At 38.9% G+C, this 17,731-nt stretch overlaps 1 protein-coding gene across 2 annotated transcripts; it reads right to left on the reverse strand.

Moving 5' to 3' along the window:
• Positions 1 to 2,500: 2,500 nt before the first annotated feature.
• Positions 2,501 to 14,176, reverse strand: tspan2b (tetraspanin 2b). 2 transcript variants are annotated; one of them, XM_067528214.1, is made up of 8 exons: positions 13,990 to 14,176; positions 8,568 to 8,670; positions 6,289 to 6,398; positions 6,069 to 6,143; positions 5,883 to 5,966; positions 5,150 to 5,206; positions 4,929 to 5,012; positions 2,501 to 4,834 (listed from the first exon to the last, which is right to left on the reverse strand). In XM_067528214.1, the coding sequence occupies exons 1-8, from the start codon at positions 14,056 to 14,058 to the stop codon at positions 4,769 to 4,771; spliced, it is 648 nt and encodes a 215-aa protein (XP_067384315.1). In that variant the 5' UTR covers positions 14,059 to 14,176; the 3' UTR covers positions 2,501 to 4,768. The 2 variants fall into 2 exon arrangements, with proteins under 2 accessions (XP_067384315.1, XP_067384317.1); XM_067528216.1 differs by having other exon boundaries at positions 6,301 to 6,398; positions 13,990 to 14,174.
• Between the last annotated feature and the right edge of the window lie 3,555 nt (positions 14,177 to 17,731).

The following is a 17,731-nucleotide window of genomic DNA, read 5'->3' on the forward strand; positions in this document are numbered from 1 at the left end:
TGAAATGTACCTTTCTATATCGGCTTCAGTGGAGCTTGTTGTCAAAAAGGAGTTGCTTCCCTCACTTGAGGAACTTGGTAGTCCAACATTGATGTCCCATTTTCCCCTATGTTTTCTTCGATTTAACCACTACCCCTACATGGGCCCAGGTAACTTCACAGTAACCATTATCTGCATATCCCTCTAACTTTCTCCTCTTGGCAAGACTAGATAAAAGCTATAACATGGTGTACCTTATAAGAAATGTTTCTGTAACAAAGACCATGCCCACATTTACCCATTCCCTTTATACACACCACCACCCTAAGCAGGGCACAAGGTGAAAGTTTACAACAAATGTTTTATGGTGATTTTTGTGTTCTCCAAATGATAGTGGTTACAGTGTTTGAGGTGTTTACTGGGCACTGTGAAAGTTTCCATGACCACAACTGTGGTCACAACGTTCTTGATTCAACTCTGCAGCTAACAGATGAACCTTCTGCAGTCAACTGTGTAGACCAACTTTTAATGCTAAAGGAAATGTGGTTAGATGGTGGTTAACTAGAAAATACTTCATAGATGGGATTTACTGTGATTTTGGGACCAAGTAAAAAAAATTGCAACACGATCTACATGCAGCCACTTTATCTTAGTTGACTGTGGTTATGTGTGATGGGTCAGGTGTTTTGTCAGAGATATGGGAGCCCACATAAATTTATAATGCTAGGCACTTAGAAGCCAAATAGAGTGTTTGGTTGATAATTTAATGTGCTAAAGTACTTAGCATGTTTTGTATGCTGTACTTTTCTTTTTTCTGAAAAAGTGCAAGTTAAATTCAAATTAAGAGCCTTTCAACATGTTGAAAATCATCAACCAGTAGAAAAGAAAATAACATATGTAAATATAGAAGTCTAAATGATGATTAAATATTTATAAATACAGTGTTCATTTGTGTTATTTGTGGATAACATGTAGCCTGAAATATTGCATATCGTGATTTTCGAATTTTTGTCTTCAAGGCTAACCAAGGTCCAAGTCCAAATCCCAAGGCACGCCTGGTTTCATACCTGTGCAAAAATAACATGTGTTACCACCTTTATCATACACACATGTTCCCTTCTCTCATTCTGTCTCTTCCTCTCTCTTCTCCTCATCTAATGTTTGTTCAGTGAAACTTATTGACATCCGTGCAGATTTGTACCAGCCTTTCACAAATTGTCGATAAGACGTCCTGAAGCAGTCACCAGTTTAACCCCCCCGCCAACCCCCCCCTTTTTTTAGTGTTACACATTAACCATTGACAGTTAATATTAAAAACCGATGGACAGTAACATCAAGAGTGTGAGATTTACTCCTAGGTTTGTCTTACTATCATATTTAAAATAGATTTTCCTCCCAGTTAATGTGAGAAGTAATTACATGAGAAGAGAATAGGGTTGTACAAAAACATCTTCACTTAGATAAGAAAAACTGTGGAAGATTTATATTTGATATGAGGGAACTGTCTCAAAATTCAACTCCATTCATATTTAGACTTTTCACCACTGGGTCCTTTAGGTTTTTATGTAGTAACATTAATCCATCCATCTGAATGCATTCAGAGTATTAATATTATAAATTAAAAATGCATTCATAACTTTTTGTAAAGTTTTATTGATTGTCACATTTTGCCATGGCACAGGTGGACTTTCCACACTGTTGGAGAACCACTGGGCTGCAATCCTAAATGTAGAAGTCAGCCATGTATTCCCAAACCAGGTTATTTGAAATGACCAGCAGGTTGACTACAGATACTAGAACAGTATTTCTGATGCAAGCTTGCAAAGTGTTACCCTACTCTAAAAATGCTCATGCTGCAGTGTTGGAGTAACTCTACACGGGCTAGTCCTGGACATCTGCTGGCATTTCATGCATAACTATCCCCTGAAATAAATATTCAGCTGTCCTTAAGGTTCAACTGCTGAAAGGTGAAACTCTGATGTGAGGTTTATATAACTAAAGCTGGAAACCTACACAATCCCAAAGGAAATGAAATACAATCAGGAGTCAAGAAAGAAATCAGAAATCACTTCATGGTGCTAGAAGTTGATTAGCACCTTTTTTTAATACTTGGTATTTATGTGCTACCTGCATAATACTGTCTTTGCTGGGAACCTACAGATTCATTCTATATCCAGCTAATATTAATAAATCTACTAAATATGCAAAGTGGGCCAATATCTCTCTTCTTTTATTCTATGTTCTTGATAACTTAATATTGTCCTACTCTCATTATGTGTAAGTGTCTACCTGTGCTATGCATTACATTTGGCAAGATGTGGAGGTTTTTTTTAGAATAGTGGAAAAGACCGGAAGTGTGTGGACCTACTGCTATACTCTCAGGTCCTGAAACCAATGCAGAAAGGAAGCATGTGATGAAGTATACTTTGATGCAAATGGATATCACAATCAAGAGATTTTTGAAAAGTTCACCACTTACTAAAGGTAAAAGAAAACTTACTACTTGTCAGAATAAGAAATGTACATGCAAAAGTACTTTAATTCTTTAAAGCCAAACATACCAAAAGATTTTGATAAAAACAACATTTTTTCAGATTTATTTAAGCGCCCCAACTTTAAACCTCCTTCATAAAGGTGTACTGGGAAAATGTCCAATCTGGACATAAATTAAAAAAAGTCTTGCTCTGTGTTTACACAGATAATTCAGTAAACTTGCTCCTTGGTACAGGACCCCAAAAATTTTACACACATTTGCATCACCAGTGGACCAAGCATACTTCTTGTGTTGAAGTCAATACATCAGAAATTAACTATTTAGAAGAAATATTAGAAGCTTTGTAAAACGCTTTCTGTCCTGAGTTTTCAAAAATTGTTTTAAAATAAATTACTACACAATCAGCTATGAAAAGCTGTGTACACAGATGTGGGATCGAGTAATTGCTAGTTCATTCTATTTAAATCCCACACGGCCTCTGCAGTGATAGTCCTCAGAGGGAACACTGCCTATTGGCATCTCAATGAAAGACAACATTTGCTGTCTCCCCACCTATGACATGCAAAAAAAAAAAAAACAAAAACAAAAAAAAAGCAATATCCATGTGTTTGTGTAAGTTGGTTTAAACATTTCGACTTCGTCAGCATTAAAGTTATTTTTTTAAGCTCTCAAAATTAAATGTCTTAGTACCAAGAGGCTTTTGAAATAATTGTCAGAGAGACTGTTGCGTTCACCACTTAGGCCTTCTGGGCTGAGAAGATGTAGTTGAGTGAGACACTTTAAAACGCACTGAAACAACAACAGGAAGTTGGGCCATTTGTGCTACTCGTTAAATATGTGTGACAATTAAATGCAGTCCAACTCTACAAACATATGTACACTTTTACTAAGCTCACTGCTACGTTCAGACATCCTGTTTAAAAATAGCTTGTTATCAAAGAAAGGCACAGAGGAAGCGATTTCAGCTGTGTGGGTTTGTTATGGCTACTGCTATGACTATTGTACAACTACTCCAAGCCCTTGTCTACACAAAGCATGTTAAATAATAACTATTACACTGGCCAAAGGTAACGTACAACCACAAAAGCTACACATAGTTACATCCTGGAATCCTAACACTTGGAATAAACCTTTCAAAATTAACCTGTCCTGATTTAACTAACCCAATTAAATTTGTTTGGTCATTTAACAGAATAAATTTAATTACGCATTCTTGCCATAAGCTAGAAGGCTGTTTACTTTCATGTTTGTTGGGTAAATAGCCTTCAACTGGTTAGCGTTAAATAAAGTTTGAAATAAGGGTAAATGACTGGACTCCCTCTGCAGAAAGTTTCCTTTCTGTGGTTTTATACAGTATTTACTATAGAGACATGAAAGCACAAATAACCTCCTAATTAAACTGTTTGCAAAAAAGTAAATGAGAGTATTTACTATTCCTTTAAGATAAATCTGGGTTCTATATTGATTTGTGGGTGTAAGCAAGAATACTAGGGCTGCAAATTTAAGTTGAAGTTATTTCTAAATAACTATATCGTACAAGCACACGTAGAAGGTAAATGTTGTTTCTCATGGACCCATTTGGTGGCTTGAGGGAAGAAACCTGCATTCACTCCGGCAGTTGAGGTAATGATGCTCTGGTGCCTTTGGCCATGTGGTAAGAGAGGGTGAAGAGGCTGTGGGCAGGATAAGGGTTCTTCAGGATGCCATGCAGGTGTTCTTTGCACCCATGTTGTATGAAGTGAGGTGAAGTTCTGATGATCTTTTCAGTTTATTGTGAGGTTTTTTATGATGGAGGCATTGAATGGCCATTGCCTTTCCTGATGTTCCCCTTTCAAACCAGCAATCAGGATCGACATGTGAGACAAGGTTGTGGTCTCACATAGCACAGTATTGCCTGTGTGTCTCTGTATGTTCATGTGTGTGTCCAGGTCAGCAAACACAGCTGATTTCACCGCAGATTTCGCTCTTCAGCTGAAGTTTCCCACAGGCATGGGGTAGGTGGCAAGGTGGTGTGAAAAAGCATTGACACTACTGCATCACTATGTGGGTTACAATTTTAGTGGTAGCCAAATGGTCATGAGGAAAAACAAACTGACAACTTGTCAAATCAACATAAGACATGAGTATGTGAATGGCCTAAGTCTACTATCTTGTTATGGCAAATAAATAAAGAAAAGCACCCAAATGAAAAGGGATTTCTTTGAACATAAACAATTTCCTGCGCCCGTGAGAGAGGCTGGCGTTTCATCTGATGGCTGTGAAGGACAGGTGAGGAAAACAGGGCAATGATCCAGCTTAAATGAGCTCCCTGCTGTTGCGAATGGCACAGCAGAGCACCATACTGAAGATCATCCCAATGATCTGTTGAGAGAAAAACTAAATTAATAAAATCCTTCCCTAAATCCTAAAATGTGTATATTTATGTGTTTTTAACTCTTTTAAGTTCTGGACTCACCATAACTCCAGCGATGCCGATGCCCATGTACCCAATGATGTGGAGTTTACTGTTGAAGAAGTCTTTGATGCCAATCTCACAGTTCTGCAAAACCGAGATAAAGGGAATCAAGCTGTGTTAAATTCAAGTGAAACAGGATGTTTTGTAAGGCTCCATTACTCATACATTAAACACACACAATTTATTTTCATGCAAAGTCTGGGGTTGATGACAGATCTTACCTTGGTATCTAGTTGGGCATCAGGGCAGGGGCTTGCTGTGGTTCCACAACAGTTCAGCTAAAATATGAGAAACATTAGAAGAAAGGTGGCAGAAGTACAAACATTTAATAAAAAATTTAACAAAATGTAAAAATGTACTTGCCTATAAAAAGGCCACTACATAATACTTGTTCTATAATATAATAATTATAAAATAAGAACTGTTTTACTTACTTGCTCATAAATAAGTAAAACTTTTTATTTTAAAGTTAGGAATTTGATAATGTCATTGTAAAAGCCTAGTTCATATTTGTTCCACCTGTGTTGATAACATTTCAATGGAAAATGTTCAAGCGTTGTTAAGTGTAATTCATGAACAGATTCTAGAAGAGGACTTCAAAATCCTTATTTCCTTAATTACCATTTGTAAGATCATCAGCATTCACATACACTTAGTAGCAATAAAAAAGCAAATGTTGGTGGCTACACACTAGTCAAACTAAACGTTTTAAAAGGACGGACTATTTATTGTTAATCCATTCCATGCCTATACTGCAAAGTGCTCACAAACATTCAAAATGAGAAACATGTAGCTAGTAGCTACTCCAGGAAAGCAGAAGTTCTTCACAATTGTACTTAAGAACAGTATTTGAGTGATTGTTCATAGTTATTTTTAACTTGTGCAAAGTATATCACAAGTAAATACAAAAAAATTGCCAAAGGTTACCGTAAACCTATGAGATTTTCTACTTACTATTTTCTGATATGAGACGATCAAAGTGCTATTACTGTTTTGATTGTAGGTTGTGGTGTAAAAGTTCTGAACATCTTCAATTATCTGTGAGAGAGAATTAAAATGAATCATATGGTGTCACTGATTCCTTACTGTGGTATGAAAAACATCATGTCAACTACTCAAGCTAAAAAATAATGAATGTACCTTGTCTTTGTTTATGAATCCAAACACTCCTGCTGCCACTTCAGCTCCAAAGATAATCACAAGACAGGCAAAAAACTGAAAAGAAAAAAAAAACACAATAACTGATCACTGCTTGCAGATAACTTGTAGATCTGCTGAAAAATTTTGGTATAACCACTTGAAAATCATTTTAGAATTTAATTTAAAAAATAAATACATTGAATAGCAAAATCTTACAAACATTTGTACTCACTGAACCCAGGAGGCATTGAGATTCCCGAACAGCTCCACAGCATCCAAAGAAACCAACCAACATCACCAGACCGCCAGCACCAATCAGGATGTACACACCTGGGGCAGCAGGAAAAAGAACGATGTCACTTACATGTTATTGCAAGTAATAATATATTTTAGGCATGAAGCAAACAAACATCAGAATAACATTTATTTTGAAGGATTCTATACATGAACATAATCAGCCTACAAAGTTACATTGACATTGTTTCGATATTTCCACCACATTTTTGTTATCAGGCTCAGCTTTTCTCTGCTAATCTGACAATGTAAATGTACACAGTGACCAGCAGGGGGCAGGTTATTTGAAGGGATGTAAATTTGAAGTCCCTGTCTGGGTTGCCAAGCAGAGCTCAGACAGTAGCATTAAGAATTCAGGCTGTACTATTTTTGTGGTCAGCTGAAACAATGGCAGAAGAGTGACTGATGCTTTGTCACAGCCATTTTTAGAACAGACCCAGTTGTTGAGGGTTTATAATAGGGTCCTCACATGAGTTGTCTTGTAAAAGCCCCTCTGAGCTTTATTTAGGTATAATCCATCTTGTTCCACAGATGCCCTGATTTTCCTCTAATCCCCTCATTAGTAAAACTATATCATTGGTAGGTCAAAAGCAAGGAACTGAAATACAAACTGGTTCCACGAGTGTGGAGAGGGTGCCTCAGCCCTCAGGTGGGAGCAAGAGAAGACGGTTCATAAGAAGTCAATGAAAAATCTTGATATAATACAATTATGAAGCTGGGAGAGTTCTTCCTTTTTGTAGTTGTGTGGGAAGTTTTAGTTACTAGCTTCATTTGTCAAATGGTTAACCAGCATGTTGATCTGTTTCTACCTTGTCCTTGGTGACGTAATACCACAGTTGCAACTGAAGTTTTATATCTTATTTTCTTATCATACATGAAATACACAGATGTTTCTGTCAGTTTGGTGCCACGGAGACATGACATGGAGATGTTATCAGCTGTCAAAGCCGTGTGCAGCCCTATACTGTCAGAGGACCTTACAGGAGAAACTCTGTAAAACCACATTGACATCTGACTGTTAGTTCACAGCAGCATACACAGGAGGAAGTTATGAAATACATCTATGTTAGGTAATAAAACAAAAGAAAAGAACACACATATAGATGAACACACATTATCCAATGTTTTTAGAGAGGAAAATAAAGTACTGTTCAGGAACAGACTTGTTTAGTCTGGGGACCGCTTAAATAACTGGCATTATCGTAACTCTCACACAAACTGAGTTGTGTACTGGGGGAGTGAATAGAGAAGAGTACAACCAAACGGCTCTCTTCTCCTCTTTTACTTCATTTGATCTTGCCATGAAAGATCTGCTTCTGGGACTGTCCTTTTAAATATGCATTTTAACTGTTCCACACCATCAGGGCAGGATGAATGACTGAAAGGTGATTAGAAAACTTGTGGTTTTCCTGCGTGCATTTATGTTACGTAAACAACAATTATTTCCTGTTATTCACACTTATGTCCAGCACTGAACACCGCATAAACCTAATCATCCAAAAAGTGTGAGCGCATGTTCAGAGGTATAGAAGTATAGTGCTAGGTGGCAAAACATTTGACTCTTTTCAAATAGCCAGACTCATACATTCACACATGGCACAGTTTGGATTTAAGATCTGTGGACATTGTGGACACAGATCAAAAAGCAGCACTACACCCACTTCTTTGGGCGTGTGTTTACTTAGCTTTTATTGTTTTATGCTTTTTTATGTTTCAGAGTATCATTCATGTCTTTGCTCATCATGCTTGATTGATTTAGGTGTAAAGCACATGCGACATGTCCTATTGTAATAAGCCATATGAATAATTACCAGTTATTTAAGTCCATGACCAGACTGCAAATGAGCAGATGAAGCAATAGGAGCAACATGACTTTAACTGGGTTTTCAGTAAATTATACAGAAATACAGAGCTTTAAAAAGAAATAATCAAATGTCAACTGTTGATAAATGCCACCTTCAATAATGAAAAGAATGTGGCCTAAATTTTCCTTTGGAATAAAACAGCTGAACTGTCCATGAACCATTCAGAGCGGTTTCCTAGCAGCATATATTTAACACACAAACCTAAGCTGTGTCTTACAAGAAAAACAACCCAGACAAAAACAAGACACATCATGTCAACTTGACAACAGAAACTTCCACAGATTTTGAGCAAATCCTTTGAATTGAACTGAATTATTTAACACAGTCTTATAGCACTCACCAATAAAGAAGGTGTCTGGAGCTTTATCACCATTAAGCAGAGACACTGTTTCTGGGTCAAAACGCAGCCACAGTCCCACTGCCAGAATGAAGGATCCCATCAACTGAATGGAAACAGAAAGACATATAATGCTATATATAAATATTACATGGTAACGCATCGAAAAAACCTCAGTAAACAGATGGTCTACAGTCATGCTTTGCCACGTCTATGCAGGCTTTAATTGAACCCAAATCCTAATAAATGCCAACTGTACGCCCAAAGCATGTTTCCTCTTTCCTCCTATTCTGGTCATAGACGCAATCATCTTTATTAAATTGGCAGATATATGCAGAAGTGGATAATCTGGTAGTCATTTCATAGTGACGCACGTTTCTCATATTTTATCCTCAGATCTTACATTATTCCTCTAAACTAGCTTCAGCATTCATTACAAATGCAACGTTCTGTTCACCTAAGGCACACTGGTGGAACTTGTTCTTTTGCTCCCCTAAACACAATTTTCCACATTAATGAAGCAAATGGTGCTGTGGAGTTTCCACTCCAGCCCTCCACCCTTTGCAGTTAGGCAAAACAACTATGCGAAATAAGAGTATAAGAGGTACTTAAGTTTAATTTTAATATTATGTGTAAAACAACAGGTCTGAATATTTGTCTGCACATAGGTTGATCATTAATGTTCCAGAGCAACAGAGCCTAGAGAGATGCAGCTTATGTAACAGCAATCCGTGGCCTACAAGTGGGGAGAAAATGATCCACTTGGCTGTGGGCAGCACTGTGGCACCTTGAGCTTAACCAGACTCTCCTGTTTGTTTGGAAATGTGGTTACATGTTGCTCATACTTTCCTTCATCTAAAACACCATCGGTACACACTGAACAAAATCACACTCCTCTCTCTTGCTTTGGAGCAAATAGATTGCAGAAATAATATTTTATTCTAGTGGTCAGCGGAAAGAAGTAAATTCTTCTTTTCTGAGAGCTGAGATGCTTTCATGTGCAGAGCTGTTGGTGGGTGCTCCACTGACAGATCAATGCTGAGAGGTTTTAATGATCACTCAGCCCATGCCCCCCGAGGATAATCCAATCTAAAAACCTTCCGATCTCAGCTGTGTGTATGTGTGTGTGTGTGTGTGTGTGTGTGTGTGTGCCGAAACATAAAAGGATTTGTGTAAATCGGAGAACATTCCGGAGTGCTTGTCCCGTGGTCTTTCTGTGTCCGAGATCTCAGATTTAGTTAGACCAGTCTTTTTGTGACTGTTTGTTTTAGTGTCCTCCAGTTCCAAGTTAATTTATTTAAAAAAACAAAACCCCTTTGCCAAGTTTAAGCAAAAACAAACGGTTCCACGTCTGTATCATAGTTTTTCCTCTTGCTTACCACAATTACACTACACTTTCTGGTTTTGCAATTTCTCTTGTTTTGTTCTTTATCGTCTGTGTCTTATCCTCGTCCTCGCTGTCTCCATGTCTCGCATCGTGAGCTCCAGGTCCACAGGTTATATTTTATGGTCTGGTTTGAAGTAAAGCCAGTATCTCAGTCGTAAAACATCAAAATGGGACAGGTGTTGGGAAGCTTCCTCCCAAACTGGCGGTTTAGTGTCATGCGTATTGATGTATGGGATAGCTGAGCTCCTAGGGTTTTAGGATTAGTAGGTCCAAAGTGATAAAGCACAGTGAGGTGAAGGCTCTGGATGTGCAGACTTACTGAACCAGGCTGGATTAGTCCAGATATGGGCTCTGGATCTATTTAATGCTGGTATTTTTCAGTACACCATATAGTGAGGTGGTGCTGTGGAGCTGTGATGCCAACTGCCCACTGATGGAAGTGTTATGCACGCAGTGCTAAAAGAGCTGGGTCGCCACAAATTATAATTAAGTGTGTTATTGCTGCACAGAGGAGCAGGTGGTTATTTTACAGCCAAACTGCCATTTTAATACAGTTTCATTTTAAAGTGTTTCGAGCACCAGATAGATGATTACCACTGTCTCATTTTAGATCAGGGGGGCTACACCCAACACTGCTGTCACATGCCAAGTCCACTCTCAGCAGTGACACTCCCAAGCCTATCCCAAAGGTCCTTTCTAGCCCCCCACTGCTTAATTAGTCCCCCCTGCTTTACCCACTACTACTTTATTTGCCATCATTATCACAGCTTACAGCAGACACACCCCTTTCTCATTCCTGCTTCTGTACCTCCCAAATCTGCCCCTCCTCATCCCCCGACCTTCCTCTACCCCACCTCGTCTTGCTCCCTCCCTCTCAACCTCACCCTGAGGACAAAGAGCCGCTGGCTCTCTGGGACTATACGCTTTGGCACACAATAGGAGGGAAACAGAAAAAATGGAAGCAAAGGCAGAATAAGATATAAAACGACCAGAAACAGACAACAGAAGCATCATATTCAGAGTGTCCGAATGTAGTACTACTGTATAACTTTTACGTCACTAAAGACAGATGAAAAGGAGACTAGCAGGTTTTCCTTGTCCCAAAATCTCTGAAGGTAGCTTGTACATATAGATATTCACAGATTGGGATCAAAATCTATGTGTCTAAGACTAATTGAGGTTCTTTTATGGTGTAAGGCCTACTTTTTAACAGTGCAGTTAAACAGTGATTTTGTGAGGGGAATTTCCATGAGAACAGGCGCTGAGCTGACACAGGGTTGTGGTCTTGGTCAGAGACAGTCTGTGACATTATCCATTACTATATTTCCAGGGGAAAAGAAAACTATGAATTTCAGCAAAAGCAAAACGAGAAAGAAAACCAAAGTTTGTGAGTGAGTTCATCTGGCATAAGCTGGGAAAACAGAGACAAGCACACAATAAAAATGAATGTGTAAATAAGAGAGAAATAATCATAGATACATTTATTCTCATTGTACTTTCCCACAGTAGGGGGTTGGGGACTGGAACAATATGGGCGTCATGGGCTGGATTGTCAAATTGTCACATTAAAATACAAGCTGGTGGCCCCTGAGTGAGTTACAGTTATTTTGTGCATTGACTTGTGTACATTTCACTTTGAGTAACTGGAGGAATTAATTCACTTTTAATTATATTTCACGTACTTTACCTACAAGGCTTTTTTTCAGTTAACTACCCAGTTATTAGAACTGCTTACTCAGTTATTAAAGTGAAATTAATTGTGCATCCGTTCTTAAACTAGTTATTTTTATGCACATTTTTTTTGTCATAATATAAGATTTACTGAGTGTGTTTTACCCCATACATATTAATATTATTCTGTTTAAAATCAACTATTTTATTAAACATAGTGGAGGTTCCCTTTGATGAAACCTATTGCGCTAACTGACATGCAGTACTTAGGCCTTAGGCTTCTTAGGTTTGAGGACTTATTGAATCAATTTCTTTTCAGAGTTGAAAAGAATAAAAAACTGTTCCATGTTGTATTTAGTCTATTTAGTCTTTGCTTGCAAGCAAATAAAAATGATTAATTTGACCAGGAGACACAATGGAACACGTAAAGTCTTTTCAGGACAAAAGAGAACTTATTTTCTGTTGGACAAGGAACTGTTATACACACATATTTTTTTTTATTAACCAAAGTAGCAATTAAACCAGTACCCCTCGAAGGGCAGTCCTGGAGCTGGAACTTACAAAGACAGACCGGACAAGTCAGCTAAGCTCTTCCATTTGTCGCTATCAGTGTAATATATACAAACGTTTGGCCTGTGCTATGTAAGTGACAGTTTAGTTATGGGATCCCTGCAGGAATTTACACTACATTATGCTGGTGAGACACAACTTTTAAACAGTAGGTACTGATGGATGACCATGACGTTTGCTTATTAAAGGTACTGTTCCTTATCCAGGTAAAAACAAAAATTTGTTTAAAATGTGTCAGTATACTTCATAGATATCCATATGTTCAGCCACCTTTCCAACAGAAGAGCTACTGGCCTCGCTTTGCTGTCCATTCAGGACTCATATCTGCCCCCCTCCCCTCATCCACTTCCATCACATGCACTCTTCTCATTATCTTTCGCTCCAACATCAACAGCCCTGTGGGGGATTGGGATGCTGTTTGCATTAGCAGAGAGTTATCACTGTTCAGTTGTAAATGAACAGGAAATATGCAGAACCCCTATACAGAGAGCACCAAAACATAGATTATTCTACCCTGCAGAACAGGAACACACCATCAGCACATTATGTCCCTCCATTTTTACGCATTTTCTAACCTTATTTGGGTCAACTGTCCCTCTTTTGCTGCGAGCGCACACGCACACGAATATCCCTCTCAATCTCCCAGTGACCCTTTTTTTGCTATTCACAGTCCTCGCTCTCTGTTTTTCCTTCTGTCAATAAGCATGTACTCTCTCCACCTCTTCACATTCTGTGCCTGTCTGTGTCTGCAGGAGTATTAAAAGATTCCAGTAGCAGTCATACACATCTTGGATGCAGTGTGGACTGTAGATTGAACAACTCAATAATGGGACACGGGCTGTGATTAGGTCTCAAACAGGAGATTAGGTCTTCAGCCAGGCAGGAGCCGCAACAAATTGAAGTTATGCTATTGTCCTGTTGTCACAATGGATCCATTCACGTTGCATTCAACGCCTGATCCACTCCACAGATGCTTGTTGGAAAATCTCTCTTTCTTTCTCTCTCTCACTCACAAAGGAACTTCCCCTAGGAGCAGTGTGAATGGCAGCACACATAAGCCAAAGGGAGTTCTTACACACACACACACACACACACACACACACACACACACACACACACACACACACACTTAGACACACACGTGCAAAGGTTATCACAATAGTTATGGGGAGGCCAGCCTCCAACAGAAAGTGTAGTCATTTCTAGCATACATTCTGAATGGACATGTTGATGTGTGATGTATGATGAACATCATCCCTGTGCACCTTTTTCACATCCACCTGATAGCGTAGAAAGAGGAAAGAGTTGGGCCACTTGGTCGCCAGGGAGGGTTGTGACTACAGTTTATCAATCAGCGCTCTGCCCTGTTTGTTAATGAAGCAAAGCGGCGCAGGCAGCAGACTGCGGAGTTTGTTTTCCACGCCACCTCTCAATCTCTCACTCTGTCTTTTCATTCAGTCTTCCTTTCAAAAACACGCTACCCCGGGAAAAAAAGGGGGGCGTGTTTTTCCTCTGCGGAAAATCTGATTTGAGCTCGGAGAGCCAAAACTAAAAAGCCTGGGCTGTCACCCTTTCAGCGCCACGCGGAGCAAAACCAGCAACTAAATCAATCACGCTTAGTCCGACAAAAGAGCAGGCAAGAAAGAGAATGTAAAAGCTGTAAACACGCTCAGCATCATTTCTAAAATACTACATGGGTGTGAGAGTCAGCTGTGGACGCTGAGTTTGCACTGCTGCACTTGCTCAGTGTTCATTTACGCACAACTCGCATCACATCACCGCACAGCGCGCACTTACCCAGAAAATGAAGTTGAACACGAACAAAAGGTATTTCACACATTTCATTCCTCCTTCCACCTTCCCCATTTCAGCTGGATGTTGCAGGGTTTGGCCTTTATCCCAGAGAAAAGCTCTCTTTATTGGCTCCGAACAATGTGTCAATAACGGTCCACCCCAGTCACAACACTTGTGCGCTGTTACGGTAGCCCCCCCCCCCCACCCCCTCCCTCTCTTTCTCTCTCTCTCTCTCTCTCTCTCTTCTTTCTCTTCCTCTCTCTATGTCACACACGCGCGCACGTACACACACACAAAAAACGCAGGATCCGCTTAGAGTCTTTCCAGACCGCCCCTTTCAATAATGCAGAGGGGGGCTGAAGGGGGGACTGAGACTGCACGATGCGAACTTGGCAAGCGTTTTGGCTGAATGTCGTTTTATCTATAACGAAAAGTCTGAATAAAACTTGCTGAATAGCATTAGCTGCCTTACACTGTGTTCTTTTATATGTATTGGAGTCATATTTGGAGCAATTTATTGAATAAATCCACTATCTGTATCTATTCAATAAATATTTATTGAATAAATACAAGCATTTGGCGGTGGAATCGTTTAAATCTTTGATTTTCTCCAACCAGCTACAAACACGGTCATACCCACCAATGAGTTCCCCGAGGTCCGGACTTTGGCCTTTGTGAGGCGCATATAGGCCCAATAAAACGATTCTGAATGTAAGTCTGCTTTAGTCTCACATGAGGATGTCACCTTTGTTGCTTTGTTCTAGTGAATGATTTCATCCACATTGCAAAATCTTTGCTTCTGTAACAGTGTCAACAAACACACCCAAGAGTTATTACAGTGTGATAGACTCAGTTTAACAATACAAACCAAGCATTATCATAGTGTCCTAGCATATTGTAATAAGCTTTTATATAATATTACTGTACACACAGCTTGCTTACATTTATGTATTGTTTGAGAAAAAAGTACTGCTGAAGAAAGAGAGACAAGTTGAGAGAGGAAGCTGGTTAAGTTTGTATTATTAATTGCAACATTTTATCTGATTCTACTGAATTTAAATTATGCTACTGCTCACTGGCATAGTTTAAAACTATTGTTACAAAGTCTGTCCTCAAGCATGCAGACTTTTTTGTAATCTCAATTTTTGGACTGTTGTATTTCTAAATCTCTTTGTAGGGCCATTTCCCCACAGCTTTTATTGCTAGAGATATTCCATGAGAGATCGTTATTAATACTCAGTCTAAATAGAAAAATTATAGAGACTGTTGTTAAAAAAAGCTATATATAAAATAACATAAATATAAGAAATATGTTGCTTTTCCTGAAACAATTAACAATCAAATAATAATGTATAAGTCAAATATTTGTTTTTTAATTAGCTTTTTTAAATAACCACTTAGTTTTAGCAGCCTATAGTTCAGCAGGTCATTACTGCTTTAAATAAAGATGCTCATCAAGCGGCTTTTCTTTTGAAAGCCAAAATGAGGTTAACAATAAACTGGTAAATCCAAAGGTATCTAAGGATGGAGATCATTCGAATCCACCCCTTCTATGCTTCCTGCACCTCTAACCCACATTTTTTTTATCATTTATCAAGCATCCGTTTACATCCTAATTCGAAAAAATGCTTAATACTATAGTACATTAAAAGTACACTGTCCATACTCACACTCTTTGGGGTTCGTCCAGACCCCCATCTTTCTTTTGCTAGTTTGGTGGTTCTGCTAAGACCATTGTACAATGTACTATTCTGTTTTCTCTCGATCATGAGGGATGTTATCATGATATAGATGCATGCCACTTCTCCCATTGACTGCATTGCATCTTATAACAGGAGACAAATGTTTCACATTCTTTATTGCATAGTACATCAACTGATAGAAATTTGTATGTTATTTATCCATAAGGTCGCATACCAACGGAGTAGTTATGATACCAGGTCAAAGGATGTTGTAATGTTAAACATAAACGTATAAATTATGTGCGTATGTTGAGTTGTGTAATGTTCTGTTTATATTAATCTCTCTATTAATTGCTCTCTTGAAGAGAGATCACAAGACATCACAGACTTATTTTCAACATATTTTCAAAAAGATTTAAGTAGGATTTAAAAAAATCATTGGAAACTTCAGGTACTGTTACTGTTAAACATGTTCTTATTCTTCTTAAAATCAAGTCCTGGGCAAAGCACCAGGTACTTGGTCTATCATTAATGAAATGGAAAGAGTAGCCCCAATGCTGGATTTCTTTCCTCAGTGTCATCAGTGGCTGGGAGCATGTAACTCAGCAGCAACAGCATGTTCAATGTAAATATTTCCCCACAGCCATGGAGAGCAGAGGGAACATCCAGCAAGCAGTTAATTTTATCACTGGGGTATTGGGCACTGGTTAGAAAATGTCCTTATAGAGGAACAGAGTAGTATCCAAGCTGGATGCTTGAGGGAAGGAGGAGTCAGATAGGAATGGTATGATGAGGAGAGACGATGGAAAAGACCAACAACAAATACTCTGGGAGTGTATGCGAATAATCACTACACTAGCACTTTTCAGTCATGCATGCATGTGTATGTATGAGCTGAGCCTAACACTCTCAGAGCAATGCCAAAATAGGAAAAGTGGAAAAGTCTGTGTCCCTGCTTGTTGGTTGTTGTGGCTCAGTTGTTATGTAGCTCGATACGAAAAAGTTATGTGAACAAGAAAAATGCATGGAAGTTGTAACCCCCATGAGAATAGATGACAAACAGCCGAATATACTAGATCCAGGTCAACACGTTACTTTATGGGACATTCAAGGAAATGTGTGAAATTTAAAACTGTTTGCCACATCTAAACTCAGCATGATAAAAGTTTGTGCTCATGCTGCCCTAGCAGCTGTATTTTTTTCAATTTAAGTTTAATTCTTGCTCGTTCTTCTCTCTTAATTGGGTGGGGTCAGTAATAGCAGTTGTTTTTGCCTGTTACACCCATTTTTGGGTCGGGGTCTGGACCTGTTTCCTCAGCTCTGAGTTCATTATTGATGAGGAGCTGTGTGGTCTTTTTCATGGTGAGGGTCAGTGATAATCATATTGTGTCAGGTGAAGTAATATGTAACCTAACCGAAGCTTAAAACAACAATCCTTCTATTGTAGCATCTGACAGTGATGTTAATAAAATCAGGATCAAGACACTTAGAAAAATCAGGATCAAGACCCAACTGAGTGTGTAGCGGTTAAAGAGGCTTCTGTCTGTGGAAGCATAGCACCATCTACTGGCCAAACAGTAGATGGTTTTTAGGAAGACTCACAAAAGCAGTTGTGCCTTTATGTACTAGAGAATAAACAGAACAAATGCAGCTTTTTAGATGGTTACAGGTTTTGATGGATGTTAGGGCTATATATTCACTGTAGTCATCCATGTTTGCATGCTTGACCTGAAAAATGTAAGGATTAATGCACAACTCATCCATTTTCTCTGCCTCAGAAGACTGTGAAGTTTCAGCATTGCTGCAGAGAGGTTACCTGGCAACACACACACGCACACACACAGACACACACAAAGACACACACACGCACACACACAGACACACACAAAGACACACACACACACACAAACACACACAAACAAACAGTGGAAAAACATTTGGTGTTATCTCTGAGGCAGCATCATTAGTGAAGGTGAGAGTACAGCCAGGCACCTGCAAGTGTGATGGAGTGAAAATAGAGGTTCAACTTAGTGAGGAGACAGAGAGTGAGGAGCTCTTTGAAA

This window comes from Channa argus, chromosome 13 (genome assembly GCF_033026475.1).
Source record: "Channa argus isolate prfri chromosome 13, Channa argus male v1.0, whole genome shotgun sequence".
Taxonomy (NCBI): Eukaryota; Metazoa; Chordata; class Actinopteri; order Anabantiformes; family Channidae; genus Channa; species Channa argus.